Raw genomic sequence first — 20489 nt, 5'->3', positions numbered from 1 at the left:
CTCTATGTGCCCTGTGATTGGCTTGCAACCAGTTCAGGGTGTACCCTGCCTCCTGCCCATTGACAGCTGGGATAGGCTCCATCACTCCCCGTGACCCTTGTGAGGATAAGCGGCAAAGAAAATGAATGAATGGATGGATGGATGCTTTAAAAAGATTTAGACCAAGTCATCTATTTTTGATTTCACTTTGATTGAAGATGTCAACATAAGTCGTTCAAAACCACAATATCGAAAAGAGGAAAATAACACCAAAAGATGTCTTCATTCAGCAGACTTGACATGTTCAATTTATCTAGTCCTACCCCTTATTTTCTATCAATCTTGACTCATATCATGTTAATACTGAATAAATTGGTCAACAACAAATATATTGTCTCAGATTTTTTTTTCTGACTTTGGACAATTTTTATGTGCTGAATCCAAGTATCCTATTGGTTTTGCTTTTTTGTTTTTTTTTTTTTTGTTTCATTTACATGTACAGTTAGTTTTGATTTAAGGATTCAAATAAAAAGAGATTCATGGATTCAGGCCCTGGATAATGAGCAACAATGACGTAACATTCAATTTATAGGTACCTATATGAAACAATTTCTGTTATTCGGATTACACGGACCTGGGTGGCTCAACTTGTGAACCCAATTCACTGTCATTCATTATCCATCCATCTATTTTGTGAACCACTCATCCTCATAAGGGTTGCAAAAGAGGTAGAGCCTATCCCAGCTGTCATCGGGCAGGAGGCAGGGTACACCTTGCACTCGTTACCAGCCAATTGCAGGGCACATAGAGACAGGCAACAGTTGGATTCACAATCACACCTTGGGGCAATTTCGAGTCTCCAATCAATGCATGATTTTGGGATGTTGGAGAAACAAACAGTTTGATTAAATTAAAAAAAACTGAAACAAAAAAGAACGTATATAAATGTCCTTGGAAAAAAATCCCTACTGGGCTAGTAATAATGTTCCCTCGAGAAAGGTAATGTTCAATTTAAAAAGACAACTCAGTCCCTTTGAACAGCACAGCCAGAGATAATAAACACTTGAAAATAGCTGACGGCAAGCACAGCAAGTTATGGTGTCTCCTTGTCCACTCCTACATTGTATTCAATTATTATTCATTTCCACACCATCTTCATTTTTCATTTAGTCAGCAGAAGAACACACCACTGCTGAATCATTATTGCAATGGGCCCTACGCCACACACCTGAGGTTATTCTGCTGCCTGCATAGCCAGGCCTCCCTGAGTGCTTCATTTCAGCTGCTAGTTGGAAGCCATGGAATCATGTGCTCAGGCACCTCCAGAAGGGAGGAGGAGGAGGGGAGTAGCTGGCTGGCCCTGGCTGAATCGGTGTGTAAGGTAGACGGGGTAGAGGATACTTGGACATCTCAGAGTCGGAGGAGTATGGAGGTGGAGGGCCTGAGGGCAAAGAAAAAGTAAAGATAGCTTCAGATGAAATATTTTGTCAAACCATATTATTTATCACCTCAATAAGATGAATTTGCTTCTTCTTGTCGAGATGTAAAGATGCCATTCTGTTGCAATGTGCATTATTCAAAGGTCAAGTGTCATGAAACAGATGATTTTTAGTATGTTATTAATGAAAAACTGCAGCCGGTATGGACCCATCCGTTTTTTCACCACATAATATGATTTTGACGTATATGGCTTTTTGTAACTCCCACCATAAAAATCCTCTTGAATGATTTGTTTTGAGAAGAAGTAGGAAGTGACGTATGGAGCAGGAGCCCCCTCCACTGGACTCTGTTTGTTTCTATTAGTTTTACCTGCGGGAACGTAGCTCATTGTTCCTTCGTGTTTGCCAAAATGCTTGGTTGTTGCATTGCTGGATATTGCTTGAACACTCGGGAGGATGGATTTACCCTTCAAAAGATTCCAAGAGACCTGGTTCGTCGTGAAAAATGAATTGCACAGGTGCAAAGGACGAGAGCTTCATGGGTCCCAAACAATAGGTAGGTGTGGATACAGCGGACGACGGCGGCTATGAACAAAGCTGCGGGCAATGGTGCACTCAGCCGCGTGCGACGACAACACCATAAAGCGGCCCTGCTCGGCGCCGTGATAAGCCACCTTGGCGGCGAAAATGACCTTGGCCTTACCGACAAGGCTCGGGGTGGCTCGTCGCGCGCCGGGCCGCAATGGCTCATCTCTGCCACGGAAGTGGATCGGATGGGGAGGCAGTTTGGCTGTGATCGCATATCATCTGAATATGGCTTGAAACAATAGGGTAATATTGCTCCGGTAACTTCACTCGGTTGTATGATGTTCTCTTCTTCGAAAAGAGCTTCCGTGTCAGAATGGGTGTGTTCGTCTCCCATAGTAGGGTCCACAGTGTGTTTTCAATGGGGAATGTCCGGGGTGATGTCACGGACAGGAGATGCAGCCAATATGGGGACCACTTGGATGTCAAATGACACTTCTGCATGGATGACGCGCTCTCCGCTCATATTTATTTTTTCGTATAGACATTGAAGTGAATAATGTTATATGTATTTTTCATTAGAATATCTATTTTACAATGTTTATAGGGATGACACTTGACCTTTAAAGCTGAACTAAACTCATTGTCCTGTTTTGATTACAACTACATTGACCATGTTCGAACGCAAGTGCTGAAAACATGCAGACTGAGAACAATTTAATCCTGAATTGTTAGGAAATAGTTTAACATGGCATGGTGGAGCAACTAGTTTGAGGGTTGGCTTCACACTTCTGAAGCCCAGGGTTTGAATCCCTGCCTATCTGCTTGGAGTTTGCATGTTCTCCCCATGCCTGCATAGGTTTTCTCCAGGAACTCCGGTTTCCTCCCACATCCCAAAAACAAACAGACTACATCTGAACTGGTCACCCTTGGTCACAGGCCACATATAGACATGGACAGCCATTTGCACTCACACTCACACCGTCACTGAGTGGGAACTGAACTCACACTCCCTGTACCAAAGTCAGGCAAGTGTACCTATAAAGTCTGCTGTACACCAGTGGCTGGCCACTTTCTCACTCATTAATTTTTCTCATTATTATTATTATCCATCCATCCATCCATCCATCCATCCATCCATCCATCATCCATCCATCCATCCATCCATCCATCCATCCATCCATCCATCCATCCATCCATCCATCCTCTTTCCTCACAGAAGTTATCTATCTATCTATCTATCTATCTATCTATATCTATCTATCTATCTATCTATCTATCTATCTATCTATCTATCTATCTATCTATCTATCTATCTATCTCTATCTATCTATCTATCTATCTATCTATCTATCTATCTATCTATCTGTCTGTCTGTCTGTCTGTCTGTCTGTCTATCTATCTATCTACTATCTATCTATCTATCTATCTATATCTATCTATCTATCTATCTATCTATCTATCTATCTATCTATCTATCTATTCTATCTATCTATCTATCTATCTATCTATCTATCTATCTATCTATCTATCTATCTATCATTCAGCCATTAGTATTAGTAAAGAATGCAATTGGCCATCAAACTATGCATACAACTCAAAATAAAGATGCCTTTTCCCTTAAGTGTAATGTGTCTTGTATTATTTGTGCTACAGTGTCTTGCCATCTGACACCGCGCACGTTACGTTGTAAGGCATTGGAAAATGGGACGGAATCAGCGACCCTAAACCAAACGCCGGTCCAGCAGAACAGCATTAGGCGTGTCCCCCCCACGTCGCTGAATGAGGAGGAGGGGGGAAAGAAATCACCCAAAGGTATTGGTCCGCGCTGCAGTACTGTGGCCTCCTATGGCGGACACTTCAGTTGCCGCAAAAATGCACTGTCGTGGTGATTTAAAAGGAGGGAAAAAATGTTCCCAGTGGTGCGGCTGCTGGTCATTATGCCATACTATTTTCCACTACCCCCAGCTTTGGGGTAATAATATCCTGAGACGTCTCTGCAGGAGGCCTTTAAACTGCTCCCTTCTCAGCCTGAAATACACCTCGAAGGATTCTCATTCATATTCCCTTTTTTAGCTGCTGCATCACCTCTTCTCCTCCTTAAAATAAGCAATGTAGGGATTTGCGAGTTTGGACCCTGCGCGTGTTCGATAATCGAGAAAGATATGACCAATGATTAGAAAAAGTTAACAGCAAATGGATTTATTACAAAGGAATGTGCAATACAGACGTCCGGGTCTTAGTCCAAGGTATCTGCTGCACACGGGACGTGTATCTTCTGGCAGGTTAGCCAAAGAAGAAGACAAGAGCTGCCCAGTAACACAAGACTTTTATATGTATGGGTCCATGGTAGAAGTGGCTGCCCCCCCCCCCAGTCTGTTCCTGGTTGGATGGTAACTTTCCGCTCCTTATCTGGTGTCATTTGTCTCCACGGCAACGCCTGGGAGAGGAGGATGCCACCAGTCGGTTTTCTGCATACAAAGATCAAGGACAGCAACCGGCTCCACAACACATCCTTGTTTGTTTAGCAAATGGACAACACTTTATCTGTTGGTTAAATGTATAAGTTCAGATTTAAGCAAATAATGAAAGCGCAATAAAAGCAAAATAGTCTTCAGCAAGTACAGACGTTTTCGCGACAATGACAAATACATCTTGCCGAATCGGGTCCTGCAACAGATAAAATTAGGTACTGTATTCTAAAAACTGCATGCACGAAAAATATCGAGTGTTTTTAATGAATGTAATTTCATCAGATTCTTCATAAGGAAAAATGGCTGACATCGAGGAGTGCTATCTCACAGGTTTAGTAAAAGCTTGTGCTCACTCAGCTCACTATATTTTTCATGTCAATTATTCGGTCATAAAATTTTGAACTACTGTGGCCAATTCAACGAATTTGATGAGCCTTCTCTGTCCTCTAGTGGTGAAACGGGAGAGCCGCATATACGGTGCACATCATCCCAGGAGGGTTGCCGACTGTATATTTATCCACTGAAATATCAAAGTAACTGAGAAGAAAGAGAGGGAATATAAGTTTGACAGCTCCAGCTCCAATTTGATGGCTTGCATCAGCAATACCTCAGAGTCATTTGTCTTTTTTTATTTTATTTTTTAAATAGAAAAGTTACCTTGCCAATCATTACATCTTTAGGCCAGTCCCAAGTTAAATGCAGAGGGTTGCGTGAGGAAGGGCAGCCGGCGTAAAAACTGTGCTAAACAAATATGAGCGTTCATCTAAAGAATCCCATACCGGATCGGTCGTGGCCCGGGTTAACAACGCCTCCCCCGACACTGCTAACCTGCAGGGCATCGGTGGAAATTCAACTACTGTGGGTCGAAGACAAAGAAAAGGAGGAATCCGGATCCATCGTCGGAAGAAAAAGAGGAATGCACAGAGCCTCCAACTGAGTTTAGGGACTTTGAATGTTGGGACTATGACAGGAAAAGCTCAGGAGTTGGTTGACATGATGATTAGGAGAAAGGTTGATATTCTGTGCTTCCAAGAGAGCAGGTGGAAAGGTAGTAAGGCTAGATGTTTAGGAGCAGGGTTTAAATTATTCTACCAACGGAGTAGATGGGAAGAGAAATGGAGTAGGGGTCATTTTAAAGGAAGAGCTGGCTAAGAATGTCTTGGAGGTGAAAAGAGTATCAGATCGAGGGATGAGACTAAAATTTGAAATTGAGGGTGTTATGTATAATGTGATTAGCGGCTATGCCCCACAGGTAGGATGTGACCTAGAGATGAAAGATAAATTCTGGAAGGAACTTGATGAAGTAGTTCTGAGCATCCGAGACAGCGAAAGAGTTGTGATTGGTGCAGATAGTAATGGATATATTGGTAAAGGAAACAGGGGCGATGAAGAAGTGATGGGTAAGTACGGCATCCAGGAAAGGAACTTTGAAGGGCAGATGGTGGTGGACTTTGCAAAAAGGATGGAGATGGCTGTAGTGAACACTTATTTCCAAAAGAGGGAGGAACATATAGTGACCTACAAGAGCGGCGGTAGAACCACGCAGGTAGATTATATTTTGTGCAGACGATGTAATCTGAAGGAGGTTACTGACTGTAAAGTAGTGGTAGGGGAGAGTGTAGCTCGACAGCATAGGATGGTAGTATGTAGGATGATTCTGGTGGTGGGTAGGAAGATTAAGAAGACAAAGGTAGAGCAGAGAACCATGTGGTGGAAGCTGAGAAAGGAAGAATGTTGTGCGGATTTACGGAAAGAGGTGAGACAGGCTCTCGATGGACAGCACAAGCTCCCGGAAGACTGGACTACGACAGCCAAGTTAATCAGAGACAGGCAGAAGAGTACTTGGTGTGTCTTTTGGTAGGAAAGGGGAGAAGGAGACTTGGTGGTGGAACCCCAAAATACAGGGAGTCATACAAGGAAAGAGATTAGTGAAGAAGAAGTGGGATACTAAGAGGACTGAGGAGAGGCGAAAGGAGTACATCGAGATGCGACGTAGGGCAAAGGTGGAGGTGGCAAAGGCTAAACAAGAGGCATATGAAGACATGTTCACCAGGTTGGACACGAAAGTAGAAAAGGATCTCTACAGGTTGGCCAGACAGAGGGATAGAGATGGGAAGGATGTGCACCAGGTAAGGGTGATTAAGGATAGAGATGGAAATATGTTGACTGGTGCCAGTAGTGTGCTAAATTGATGGAAAGAATACTTTGAGAAGTTGATGAATGAAGAAAATGAGAGAGAAGGAAGAGTTGAAGAGGCAAGTGTGAAGGACCAGGAAGTGGCAATGATTAGTAAGTGGGAAGTCAGAAAGGCACTACAAAGGATGAAAAATGGAAAGGCAGTTCGTCCTGATGACGACCTAGCGGGACAAGCCGAAAGGAAAAGAAGTAGAAGACATTGCCAATTGAGTTCTGTGTTAAAATATCCAGGCACTAATCATTGACAATAACTTGACTTTTTGTTTCATCATCGCAGGAGAAAAATGTCCATATCTTTCCGATAAGAGAAATCATGATGAAAATTGAAGTGTTCGAGAGCTCAAATAATTCACTATTAAATAAAGACAATAAAAAGTAATTTAAAGAAAAACATCCATCCATCCATTTTCTTCACCACTTATCCTCACAAGGGTCACAGGAGTGGAGTACTGGAGCCTATCTCAGCAGTCAACGGCAGGAGGCGGGGTACACCCTGAACTGGTTGCCAGCCAATCGCAGGGCACAAAGAGACAGACAACAGTCGCACTCGCAATCACACCTCGGAGCAACCTTGAGTGTCCAACTAATGTTGCATGTTTTTGGGATTGGAGAAAACCCTGGGAGACTGGGAGAACATGCAAACTCCACATAAGCAGGTCCGGGATTGAACCCGGGACGTCAGAACTGTGAAGCCAACACTTATATAGTTATATATATAGACACACACACACACACACACACACACACACACACACACACACACACACACACACACACACATATATATATATATATATATATATATTTCTTCAGTGCCACCATCTCTAATATATATATATATATATATCTGCTGTGTGTGTGTGTGTGTGTATGTGTGTGTGTGGTGGCGAAGGCTAAACAAGAGGCACGTGACGACATGTACTCCAGGTTGGATATGAAAGAAGGAGAAAAGGATCTCTACAGGTTGGCCAGACAGAGGGATAGAGATGGGAAGGATGTGCAGCAAGTAAAGGTGATTAATGATAGCGATGGAAATATGTTGACTGGTGTCAGTAGTGTCCTAAATAGATGGAAAGAATACTTCGATAAGATGATGAATCAAGAAAATGAGAGAGAAGGAAGAGTAGAAGAGGCAAGTGTGAAGGACCAGGAAGTGGCAATAATTAAAAAGGCACTACATAGAATGAAAAATAGAAAGGCAGATGGTCCTGAGGAGGTATGGAAGCAATTTGGAGAGGTGGCTGTGGAGATTTTGACCAACTTATACAATAGAATACTAGCAGGAGAGAAGATGCCTGAAGAATGGAGGAAAAGTGTGCTAGTTCCGATTTTTAAGAACAAAGGTGATGTTCAGAGCTGTGGGAACTATAGAGGGGAAAAAAACTGATGAGCCACACAATGAAGTTATGGGAAAGAGTAGTGGAGGCAAAACTGAAATAAGTATCTGCGAGCAACAGTATGGTTTCATGTCTAGAAAGAGCACCACAGATGCAATAGTTGCCTTGAGGATGTTAGTGGAAAAGTACAGAGAAGGTCAGAAGGAGCTACATTGTGTCTTTGTGGATTTAGAGAAAGCCTATGACAGAGTACCAAGAGAGGAACTGTGGTTCTGCATGCGTAAGTCCAGTGTGGTAGAGAAATAGTACAGGACATGTATGAGGGAAGCAGACGTGTGCCGTAGGTATGACAGGGGAATTTAAGGTGGAGGTGGGACTACATCAGGGATTAGCTCAGAGCCCCTTCCTGTTTGCTGTGGTAATGGATAGGCTCACAGATGAGTTTAGAGTGGAATCCCCCTAGACCATGATGTTAGCAGATGGTATTGTGATCTGTCGTGAAAACAGGGAGGAGTTGTTTGAGGTTCTTTTCCTATGTTGCATTGTTGAACCATTTTGCAGCATAATTAAAAATATCATATGGTCATTTAGGTCCATTTGTTCAAGCAGACACTCTTCCACGGTAGGAAAAATAAAAACCTGTAATCATCAAAAAGTGCTGAGCAAACTCCACCCTGTGGCGTCCTAGCGAATACCAGCTGTAGCAACACCTCTGAACACTGAACAGCATTTAACACTACAAACGAAACTAGTGTCTACATTTAAAAGAAAAAATGAAGTAAGCCATGTCTGAGGTCAGGACTAGAATTTTACAATAAACCATTCCAGGTGGCACAGTGGGAAACTGGTTAGAGTGTCTGCCTCACAGTTCTGAGAACTGGGCTTCAAATCCTGGTGTCGCTTGTGTGGAGTTTGCATGCTCTCCCCCATTTTCTCCGGGCCCACCGGTTTCCACCCACATCCCAAAAAAAAAAAAAACTTGTGGTAGATTAAATGAAGACTCTAAATTAACCTTAGGTCTTAACATGAGTGTGAGTGGTTGTTTATTTCCATCTGCCCTGTGATAGGCTGGCAACCAGTTCAGGGTGTATGCCAGCTCCTGCATGAAGATAGGTGGGATAGACCTGGCCACTCTCACAACCCTTGTGAGAGTAAGCTCAGAAGATGACTGGCTGGATGGATAAATCATTCATTCGTTATTCCATAAGGCCAAATAACTAAACCCTTGTTTCCTTTCAAACAAACTAGTTCCTACTTGTCTCCATACTGCATTCCCTGGTGCAATTCATTCACTCAGGTCTAAAGCATATTATACTGTAATGAAGAGGATTTCATTCACATTTTAGCATGTGTCTGTTGGTCACATTTAGGAGAAACATTTCATTTGAGAGAGACTGATGTTAGAAAGTGTGGTTCTTTATGTCATTTTTGTGTGTGCATCCTGAAAAATCATTAATGTTTCACACCTTCTTAAACCTGATCCGTGTGACCACTGAGAGCAGGGGTGTCAAACTCAAATTCACAGTGGGCCAAAATTTTAAACTGAACAAAGCCCCGGGACAAGGTTGTACAAATGAACCTTTAAATATGGAACCAAACAAGTGCGTAATACTTGTAATCGCGGCGGGCCAGCTCTCATATTAATTTGAAATTGCCTCGCGGGCCAAATATAATTACACCATGGGCCAAATTTGGCCCATCGGCCAGAGTTTGACACCTATGACTGAAAGGAAGCATGGCGCCGCAGGGTATCCAGACTGCTGGAAAATACACTGAAGAAAGAGTTGTGATGGAAGAACGGGCTTGACTATTGGTAACAACATTGTGGTTGCAAATTTTCCGTTTGTTCTTTTTAAAGTCCTGAATGACAGTTAATCACTCTTAACATATCCACCACTACAGGATAACTGGTCAGTAAAATCTTTTGGAAATAAGAATCAATTATTAGTTGACTTTGATTGGAAAGATGAAACAAATGCTCAAATATGCATTATCGTTATCGACCACAGCACAACAAGGCAAGAAACGATCGGTTATTGTAACAACTCAAAGCCTTCTTTTCATGCATCTCGAAAGTTACTATATTGTGATGATACCATGCTTTGAGTGCAATATATCATAGTATCGCCTCAGCAAGTTGAATTAAATATACTGTTGTACCCTGTATAAGAACTTCAATAGTGAAGCATACAGTGGAACTGAGATCATATATATCATTTGTAATCTGATTGGGGACTCACGTGAGTAATCCTGTGGAACAGTGTTCGTGTATGATGTGCTGAACGATGTATGTATGTATGATGGCGCCCCTGGCGCCATGTCCATTTTTCACACACATGCACACACACAGCAACAAGGCTGCTCCTGTGAAATCAGAAACATTACACAGAAATGAGAGTGCCCATGGAACAAAGAAGCAGTCACATGTGAGAAACAGCACAAAGTATTCTCAAACCAATGATTTAAGAGTGTTTCCATGGTGACCAACTGCATTATCTGGTATTGATCAGTACCGTGACGTGGATGTGAACGAGTGTCAGCAGGGTGATTTTGTGCCTTTGAATAGCATCGTCATAGTCAAAATTAGTCCATATGTTATTGTGGAAAAGCATGGTGAGAGTGAGAGTAATGATAAATACAAGCGACATCACGTATGTTTAGCTCAGCCAAGTCTTTCTGGTAAATTGAAAGACAGTTGGTGAGTGACTTAGCGGCTTTCACACGAATCTTAAGGTCACTTTTGCCTGAAACAAACAGTTGGGTTCCACATAAAAGGCAGATGGCGGGTTATAATAACTCACGGAAGGACGTTGCCCATGTAGGCGTAATAGGAGCAGAAGAAAGGTGGTCAGCCTTTGCAGCAACACTCAAGATACTGGGCTTTGCTGCCACCTGCAACACACTGTGCACAGTTCATAAAGGAGTCATGCATTTTAACAACCGAGCAACAGTAAATTTAGCATAAGAAATGATTGGCTTTGAAATCATTATACTGTACAGTATTTGTTTGCCATCATCAGTTTGCAAGAAGACAAATTGTCATTATTACAGTGTATGTTTTGAATTCTGGTCCAGTGTTGAAAGACCCAGCCATAACCCATCTTCAGTGCTGTGACTGAGGGAAAGAGGTTGTTCCCCAAAATCTCCCAATACATGGCCGCGGTCATCCTCTCCTTAATACACTGCAGTCATGCTGTCTCATGTGCAGAGAAACACCCCCAAAGCATGATACTACCACCCCCATGCTTCACAGTAGGGATGGTGTTCTTGGGATGGAACTCATCATTCATCTTCTTCCAAACACGGTATGTGGAATTATGAATAAAAAGTTCCATTTTGGTCTCATCTGACCACAAAACTTTCATGACTCCTCTGTATCATCCAAAGGGTCATTGGCAACTTGGTCTTGACATGTGCTGGTTTAAGCAGCGGAACCTTCTGTGCCATGCATGATTTCAAACCATGACGTCTTAGTGTATTACCAACAGTCACCTTAGAAACGGTGATCCCAGCTCTTTTCAGGTCATTGGTCCAAGTCCTGTCGTGTAGTCCTGGGTTGATTCCTCACCTTTCTAAGAATCATTGAGACCCCATGAAGTGACAACTTGCATGGGGCTCCACTCCGATTGAGATTGACCATCGTGTTTAGCTTCTTCCATTTTATAATGACTGTTCCAACAGTGGACCTTTTTTCACCAAACTGCTTGGCAAGTTCTCCGTAGCTCTTTCCAGCCATGTGGACTTGCACAATTTTGTCTCTGGTGTCTTTGGATAGCTCTTTGGTCTTGGCCATGTTACAAGTTTGAGTCCAACTGATTGTATGGGGTGGACAGGTGTCATTATGTAGCTAACCATCTCACACAGGTCTATCTGATTCAGGATCATACATGGAGTGGAGGTGGACTTTTAAAGGCGGACTAACAGGTCTTTGAAGGTCAGAATTCTTGCTGATAGACAGGTGTTCAAATACTTATTTGCAACTGTATCACACAAATAAATCGGTAAAAAAAATCATACATTGTGATTTCTGGATTTTTCTTTTTGGATTATCTCTCACAGTGGACATGCACTGAAATTTTCAAACACCTCAATGATTTCTAAGTAGGAGAACTTGCAATATAGTAGGGTGTTCAAATACTTATTTTCTTCACTGTATACATTTTGGAGATTCACGGTTTCTTGCCTTGTATCCCTGGTTCCCAGCATTTGAGTCCGCCACGCCTTGCCATGCCACTCATTACTTCTGTTCAGCCGGCGCCCAGCCTGCTGCCATCTCCTGCTCCCTTCCCAGTGGTCTTCTATCAGTTGCTGCCACCTGGTCCTGTTGTCTGTTTCCTACTTTGCCATTGGCTTTGTCATCACAGATGTCTGCCTGAATAGCCCCATAAAGACATTGATGCTTAGGGTGCTGGCTGACCTCCGGAACTGCCCAGCAAAGCACCTCACTTTGAGTGGCCTGGAAGGTCCACCAGACTGACCCTGATGGGTGGCTCTGTGCCCTCCTGCGGTTTCTCTTGTTGGTGTCTGGTGACTTTTGGTTTTGGAACGTCTGGAATCTGTTCCTTGGGGGTGGGGTGATGGGGGTGAGGGTACTGTGTTCTTTTCTGTACTGTGTAGACGCTTTCTGTTTTGGATGGGTTGGTTTTGTTTGTTTTCTTTATTCCATGTCTCAAGTGGTCATTTTGTTAGTTGTGTCCACCTGTTCACGTTGACCATGGAGCTCCTTCCAGCCACTCATGTACTGTCCAATTGTTTATTGTTGTCTCGTGTATTTAACTTGTTTTCTTTCAGTTCTTGTCTTTCCATTCTCCTTTTCATGGATTGCTCAGTGTCCACTGCTTGTTAATCTGAAGTCTCATTGCTTTTTTCTAAGTCATGTCCACATCTTGTCAAGGTTTTAGTTTTGGTTTATTCATGATATACTTTGTTTCTTTGACTGTTTTGGTTGCTACTTTTAGTTGTATTTGATAAAACATTTTCGAGATTCCTCCCTTGCTTCCCGACATTATTTCTGACCATGACAGTATCATTATTTTTTAAAAGATAAACTAATGAAAATGATTGTATCTTTAACTTAGTATTGGTTGCACAACCTTTTGAGGCAGTCAGTGCGATCAAGCAACTTTTGTAACACTTAAAGAATTGGGCACAGTTGAAAACTCATAACATGAAATAGCTTAATGTCATTTAATGTCCTATAGCTGTGATCTATTGTTACCAAAACCTCTGTGTACATCTCACATCATGTCCACTTCCTCTTCTGTAATCATCAAAATAACCTAATATTTCCTTAGAGGAAAACGGTTAATCTGCACAGCATCTGTAATATTGTAGTTATCATTTTGATATTTTCAAACATGAAATTGGGCATGAGGAGATGTACACGTAGGTTGTGGTGATGTTTCATCTCATCGTTCAGACATTAAACCACTGAGATTTTCTTTTTTTTTTTTGTAATGTCAAAGCATTTACATTGTCCCAAGATTTTTTCCAACTGATGAGTCTGCTCCTCATGGGGGATCTACTCCAGCTGTCTTTGGTTTGAAGGGTGGCTTCTCTAGACAGCATGATTCCCTTACCAAGCTGCTTTCATGTACCACATTAGCCCATTTCCCACTTGGAAAATCAAACTACTTCAAATGAAGCATAAAAAACATACTTTTTGCATGTGTATTTCTCTCAGAAATTATATAAATGGTGTGAACCTGGGCCCACGTCTGTTCGTGGACTGCACATGTTTGCAGACGTTGGTCTTTAACACTTTTACACTGTTAGCATACATGCCAGCAAGATTTTTAGTGTTCATGTAAGATACCAAATGATGGTGCTCATTAGGGAATGAGGAAGAATGGACCATTCTGACCTGTCAATCACTCGTACAATAATAGCTGATCAAATCGCCGGTATGTCTAAACCCCTGGCTTGACCCGCCCGTCTCGCCATATTGTCTCACAAGCAATGCTGGTTGTCAGTAGTGTACGCTTGGAAAAGTTAATGTTATGAAGAAAATGGTCCTCAGATCCACTTGGGAATGTACAATTCTGAAGAAAGATATCCTGCTTCGTTACAAGGGGCCCTGTTGATTCATTTTCCAAAGCCTAAAACAGAGTTGACAAAGTGTCTACGATGGATTAAGGCTCGTGGAAGACTGCACGTACAACTAAATGTGAACAATATCAACAAACACAAGGCTGTATGTTCGAAGGTAACTCTGAACTGGTGTCCAGCCAATCGCAGAGAATTTGGACCATTTTAAGTTAATGATTAATCAAGTTTCAAAATAGTTACCTATTAATTTGGTAATCGTTTAGTTGTCACTTAAGTCTTGCACTCCATTCGTATCCCATGTTTTGATGAAAACCTTCTTTGTGTGACTTGTAGGCTACCTTCCTGTTCTCCCTGGTCTGCTGGTCTCCATTGAGTTTGGGGAAAGGCCTGATCGCTCCAGGTTGGGCGACAGCACTCGGGTGGCTCCTCACCCTGTCCTCTGTGTCTCTGCTTCCAATTTGGGCCATCTATGCACTTGCCATTACGCCTGGCACCCTCACACAGGTTCAGAGTTGTCCCTCAGCTGCTTGTGTTCCTTCCTAGAGCCCAAATATTTAACTTGTGTATGTTCTTGTCATCCCATAGCGCTTTCACCATCTGTGCAACCCCACCTTAAACTCACCACAAGCCTTTCAACGCTATCCTGACAACTCGACCACATACCGCCTTGCACTTCCCCTCAGCGAGAAGCCGAAGGAAGTAATCGGCAACAGTATTGGCGCTCCATGATGCACCGATGCCATGTTGAAGTCATTCAAGCGGGTGTAGTCAGTTTGGATCTGAGACTCAAAAATCTTTGCCCACCCAGCAAATACAAATCCAGTCAGTTTGTGGCAGCATAATCATTATTATTATTATTTCTTAATTTTACATTTTGGGGGAATTTTTATTATTTTTTTAAAGGGTACCAATATAACCAATACTTTACATTGCGGTGGTGGTATTAACAAGACATACTGCTGTTCATTGATTACTTGACAATCGTGACTGTGCAACAACAAAACATTGAGTCTTTTGTATTTCCTGATAAAGGGCATTATAGCATATGTTAGCATATATCACTGGACTCTATTTTTCTCCCCTCTAAGTTGATAGCCAATCAGATAGCCGCATTGTCTTAACCCCTGGCTTGACCTGCCCCTCTCGCCATATTGTCCCACAAGCAATCCTGGTTGTCAGTAGTGTGCGCTTGGCAAACGTAATGTTACGAAGAAAATGGTCCTCAGATGCACTCGGGGACGTGCAAATCTGATGAAAGATATCCTGCTAGATTACAAGGGGCCTGGTTGATTCATTTTCCAAAGCCTAAAACACAGTTGACGAAGTTTCTACGATGGATTAAGGTTCGTGGAAGACTGCACGTACAACTAAATGTGAACAATATCAACAAACACAAGGCTGTATGTTTGAAGGTAAGTGAGGGAGAAGTGTCTTCACTCAGTTTGATTTAACTCTTATCAGTGCTTTATACATTGCAGGAGAACAACTTTCACTTTGGTAATGCATCACTGACCTGCTGAATGAAGTGTGTAATGTTTGATGCCGAAGAGTCGGGTTAGTAATATATAAATGCGCGATGTAATGCTAGAGAAATGTCTATTTGGCCATTTGTATCACATCAGACTTTTAAGACAGAGCGCTGGGTTCACTTAGTCAAATGAATACACCCACTCACTTATAAAGACTACAATGATATTACTCGTGATCTTTCCAAGTAAATAGTAGTCACTATTTTATCCTGTTGGATTTCAATATGAAGTTTGTGAGGCGTCAAACATTTTTGCATCGATTGCCAACGTTTCACTGTAACTCTGACATTGCGTCCTGCTCCATCCAAAGTCTTAATTCCGTGTACATATCCGTGCGGGAAATAGTTGAGACCTCTCTGCAGAACCCTCTTGGACAAGTCTGGCGCATTTGGCAAAAAACATACCGCAATGTTAGCGGGAATACGCGACAGAGAATCCACTTCAAACCTATTCTGTTCAGTCAATTTCAAATCTATTAGTAGAAGAATCTTACATTGTCCCAGACACTGCCTGTGTAGTCAGGTTATTACTGACAATGTTGTACACCCAGTGCCACATCAAAATGAAAATGATCACACCAGAGCAAACTGTCACGACCAGAAAACAGGGTTGGACCCAAATGCACGACTTGAGAGATCCAGAGGCAGTTTGGGAAACGTATTTATTCAGTCCAGTGTCGGGGAACAAGCAGGCAGTCAGTGGGAGCAGCAGTAACAAGGATGTCAGGCGTAGGGGGCAGGCCAATGGGCAGGCAGGGGTCGGTACACGGGAGATCAGGAACAGGATTACGAGAGTGCGGGAAGAAGGCATGAAGCAATGATCTAGCAAAGGCCAGACCATACGTGTGATTCTATATAACTGGGACGTAATTACTAGAGATGAGGCCCAGGTGTGCGCCTCCGCTGATTACGGCAGGTGCCGCATCGGGGACCGGTACGGCCAGGACATGGATAGAGCACCGATTCCCAGCCACTTCTTCCAACTCTTCCAGAGGGATCCCGAGGCGTTCCCAAGGAAGCCGACAGACATAATCTCTCCAGGGTGTCCTGGGTTGTTCCCGGGGTATCTTTCCGGTGTGACATGCCCGGAACACCTCACAAGGAAGGCGTTCAGGAGACATCCGAATCAGATGTCCCAGCCACCTCATCTGGCTTCCCTCAATGTGGGAGAGCAGTGGCTCGACACTAAGCCCCTCCTGGATGACCAAGTTTCTCACCCTATCTATAAGGGAGAGCCCGGACACCAACTCATTTCGACCGCTTGTATCCGGGATCTTGTTCTTTCGGTCACGACCCACAGCTCGGACCCGTCTTTCAATCTCCCGCTCCATTCTTCCCTTACTCGTGAACAAGACCCCAAGATACTATAACACCTCCAATTGGGGCAGGATCCCATCCCCGACCTGGAGAGGGAATGCCACCCTTTTCCGACTGAGGACCATGGTGTCAGATTAGGAGGTGCTGATTCCCACAGGGACCAAACATCTCATATCAGGGGGTTTGGTACCCCATATTCCCATAGAACCCCCCACAGGCCTCCCCGAGGGGCACGGTCGAACTCCTTCTCCAAGTCCACAAAACACATGTAGACTAGTTAGGCGATCTCCCATGCACCCTCGAGGATTCTGCCGAGGGTGTAGAGCTGATCCACTGTTCCGCGGCCAGAACAAAAACTACATTGCTCCTCCTGAATGCGAGATTTGACTTCCCGACAGACCCTCTTCTCCATTACCCCTGAAAAGACCTTACCAGGAGGCTGAGGAGTGTGATCCCCGATAGTTGGAAAACACCCTCCGGTCACCCTTCTTAAAAAGTGGGACTACCACCCCTGTCTGCCAATACAGAGGCACTGTGCCCAATGTCCATGCGATGTTGCAGAGGCGTGTCAACTTGGACAGCCCACAACATCCAGAGCCTTTAGGAACTCCAGGCAAATCTCACATCTTTGGGTTAGTTTGCAGTCTTTTCCTTATTGTTGAGTCATGAAGAGTTAACTTAAGATGTAACTGAGCCAAGGAGGCCTACAGTTCTTTAGATGTTATCCTGTGTTCCTCCACAGTGGTGGTTTCTGATTTCGGCCACATGGGCAGCCGTCAAGGGTGGCATCCTGAGAAGTGTGGCACTCAACATTTAGGGAAGTGTGCGCGAGCACCCTCCTTCCCCCTTGAAAATTGGCTGAAATCTAACATCCTTCACACAGGGTTCGATTTGGTCTTGGATCACCTCTGTTCCTCTGTGATCTCCTGGATGAGTTCTTGGTATGTCCTTGCGGTAGTATTTGTAGCCCAGCCATTCCTGGGAAGGTTTGCCAGCGTTCCATTTTTTCTCCATCTGTAGATACTAGCTCTTAAAGTGGTTTGCTGAATTCCTTCACCTTTGAGAATGGCTTTCTAACCATTTCCAGACTAATAGCTGTCAGCTACTTACTGAGTTACTGACAGATGACGTTACACTGGATTCCCCTTGGACCATGTTGTTTGCAGATGGTATTGTGATCTACAATGAAAGCAGGGAGCAGATGCAGGAGCAATTAGAAAGATGGAGACGTGCACTGGAAAGGAGAGGAATGAAGATTAGCCTAAGTAAAACAGAGTGTATGTACGTGAATGAGAGGGGCAGTGGGGGAAGAGTGAAGCTCCAGGGAGAAGAGATAGCAAGTGTGGATGACTTCAAATATTTGGGGTCAACAATACAGAGCACTGGAGAGTGTGGTAAGGAAGTGAAGAAATGGGTCCAAGCGGGGTGGAACAGTTGGCGGAAGGTTTCTGGTGTTCTATGTGACAGAAGAGTCTCGCTGGGATGAAGGGCAAAGTCTATAAAACAGTGGCGAGGCCAACCATGATGTACGGATTAGAGATGGTAGGTCTGAAGAAACAACATGAAGCAGAACTGGAGGTAGCAGAAATGAAGATGCTGAGGTTCTCGCTTGGTGTGAACAGGCTGGATACGATTAGAAAAGAGCTCATTGGAGGGACAGCCAAAGTTGGATGTTTTGGAGACAAGGTTAGAGAGAGTAGACTTCAATGGCTGAGGATGGAGCTGCCAGGCAAAAGAACGAGAGGAAGACCAAAGAAAAGGTTGATGGATGTGGTGAGGGAGGACATGAAGACTGTGGGTGTTAATGAGGAAGATGCGCGAGATAGACTTAAATGGAAAAAGATGACACCCCGTGGCGACCCCTAAACGGGACAAGCCGAAAGGAAAAGAAGAAGAAGAACCTGTCAGTTCCTTTGTTTCTTATCTGGCACTTTGTTGTCCCTTTTTGAGATCTTTTGGATGGCTTCTTTTTACTGGACAGTTTCTGTTCCGGTCATTTCTTGATTGAACAGGTCTGGAGGTAATCAAGCTTGGGTGCAGTCAATGAAAATAAACTCGTATTTCCCAAAAAATGAGCTTATCCATAGTTAATTCATGATTGAACAAGGGAGGTAAGTTGTTTTTCAAATTAGCTACGAATAGTCGCTTCAAATAGTTTCCCCCACCTTATAAAGAGAATCACAATTTAAAAACTGAATTTTATGTCCACTTTACTTATTTTTGTCTGATATTTATATTTTTGGATGATCTTAAACAATAATGTGGAGAAACTAAAAAAGTAAGAATTTGAGAATAGGACACACTTTTTCATGGCACTGCCATACATACAAATATACACCCATTTATGCTGTACATACTATAAAAAAACCCATTTATTTTGTTTTGTGAGTGTAAAGCAAATTTGTAATTCGAAATTTAAGATTAACAGACTGGCAAACCATGAGAAATTACAGGGAGCCATGAATAGAGGATTTGCACCAAGGCAGAAAGCTTTGTTTGATTGGGGTAATTATTATTTTTCTGTGTCTTCAAAGTTTTCATCTAACACCGAGCATGAAAGTTGTGTAATACCTCTATGTAATTGCCAGCAGGAAGGGTTCTTACTAGCTCCTCTTGGGTGGCCTTTGGAGGTCCTTGCTCTACAAGAAGCAACTCCTTTAACCCCCCAACTCTCACTAAATATGAACGAACGCACACGCACAAACACAGTTAAAATCCAGACGATACTTTTGACTTTTTCCAACAGATTGGCACAATAGCAGTTACCACGATAACTCATCAGTTAACTAAATTAAATCCACTAAACAGATTTTATCAAAATGGAAAACTCACCAGTGGAAAAATAAAGCAGAAATGAATTTCCATCTCACAGCCCAGGTCCTCCTGCAGGGTTTATCCATTTGTTTCCTTTTGCTGTTTCTCTCCCAATGTGAAATGAACACAACCCAAAAAAAATCTCATTTGCAACCAGTCGCAGTGGTCACATGGTTGGATCATGTGGCAGTATCATGAAAGCTGGTCAAAACAGAAGAGGTCCGTTTTGCTTCCCCAGAAACTTGAAGCCCCATGTTTGTTGTCCCCACGTGTGAGTGTCTCTCCCACACCTCTGACCGAGTCCCAAGTTTTTATCCTTCTTCTATCCACAAAGAGCGAGAGAAAGACCTAAATATGAGTGAGAGAAGAGTAGGATTGTAGAGAGAAGAGTAGAGATTGTAGAGAGTATTTTATTTAGAGAGTATTATTTTGTTTCAAATTATTTTATGGTTGTATTATTATATATATTCCACTTTATTCATTATTAGTATTATATTTATTGGAACAGTGGGGCAGCTGTAAAGTGTAGGCCTTACAGTACTGAGGTCCAGGGTTCAATCCCGCCCCGCCTGTGTGGAGTTCGCATCTTCTTCCGTGCCTGTATAGGTTTTCTCCAGGCATTCTGGTTTCCTCCCACGTCCCAAAAACATACGTTAAATTGGAGACTCTAAATTGCCCCTAGGTGTGATTATGAGTGCGACTGTTGTTTGTCTCTATGTGCTCTGTGATTGCCTGGCAACCAGTTCAGGGTGTACCCCGTTTCCTGCCCAAAGACACCTGGAATAGGCTCCAGCACTCACCGCTACCCTCGTGAGGATAAGCGGCTAAGAAA

At 43.1% G+C, this 20489-nt stretch overlaps 1 protein-coding gene across 1 annotated transcript; it reads right to left on the bottom strand.

Moving 5' to 3' along the window:
* Window positions 1-792: 792 nt before the first annotated feature.
* On the bottom strand, window positions 793-19840 carry cyyr1 (cysteine/tyrosine-rich 1). The gene is given in 6 exon segments (XM_061811129.1): window positions 793-1420; window positions 10191-10314; window positions 10752-10852; window positions 19415-19518; window positions 19676-19708; window positions 19828-19840. Coding segments are annotated over 6 exon segments (504 nt in total). The 3' UTR covers window positions 793-1291.
* Window positions 19841-20489: the final 649 nt, after the last annotated feature.

Source organism: Syngnathoides biaculeatus, chromosome 2, assembly GCF_019802595.1.
Source record: "Syngnathoides biaculeatus isolate LvHL_M chromosome 2, ASM1980259v1, whole genome shotgun sequence".
In the NCBI taxonomy this organism is placed as follows: domain Eukaryota; kingdom Metazoa; phylum Chordata; class Actinopteri; order Syngnathiformes; family Syngnathidae; genus Syngnathoides; species Syngnathoides biaculeatus.
The sequence above is the reverse complement of the archived record's forward strand: the minus strand, read 5'-3'. Positions and strand labels throughout refer to the sequence as shown.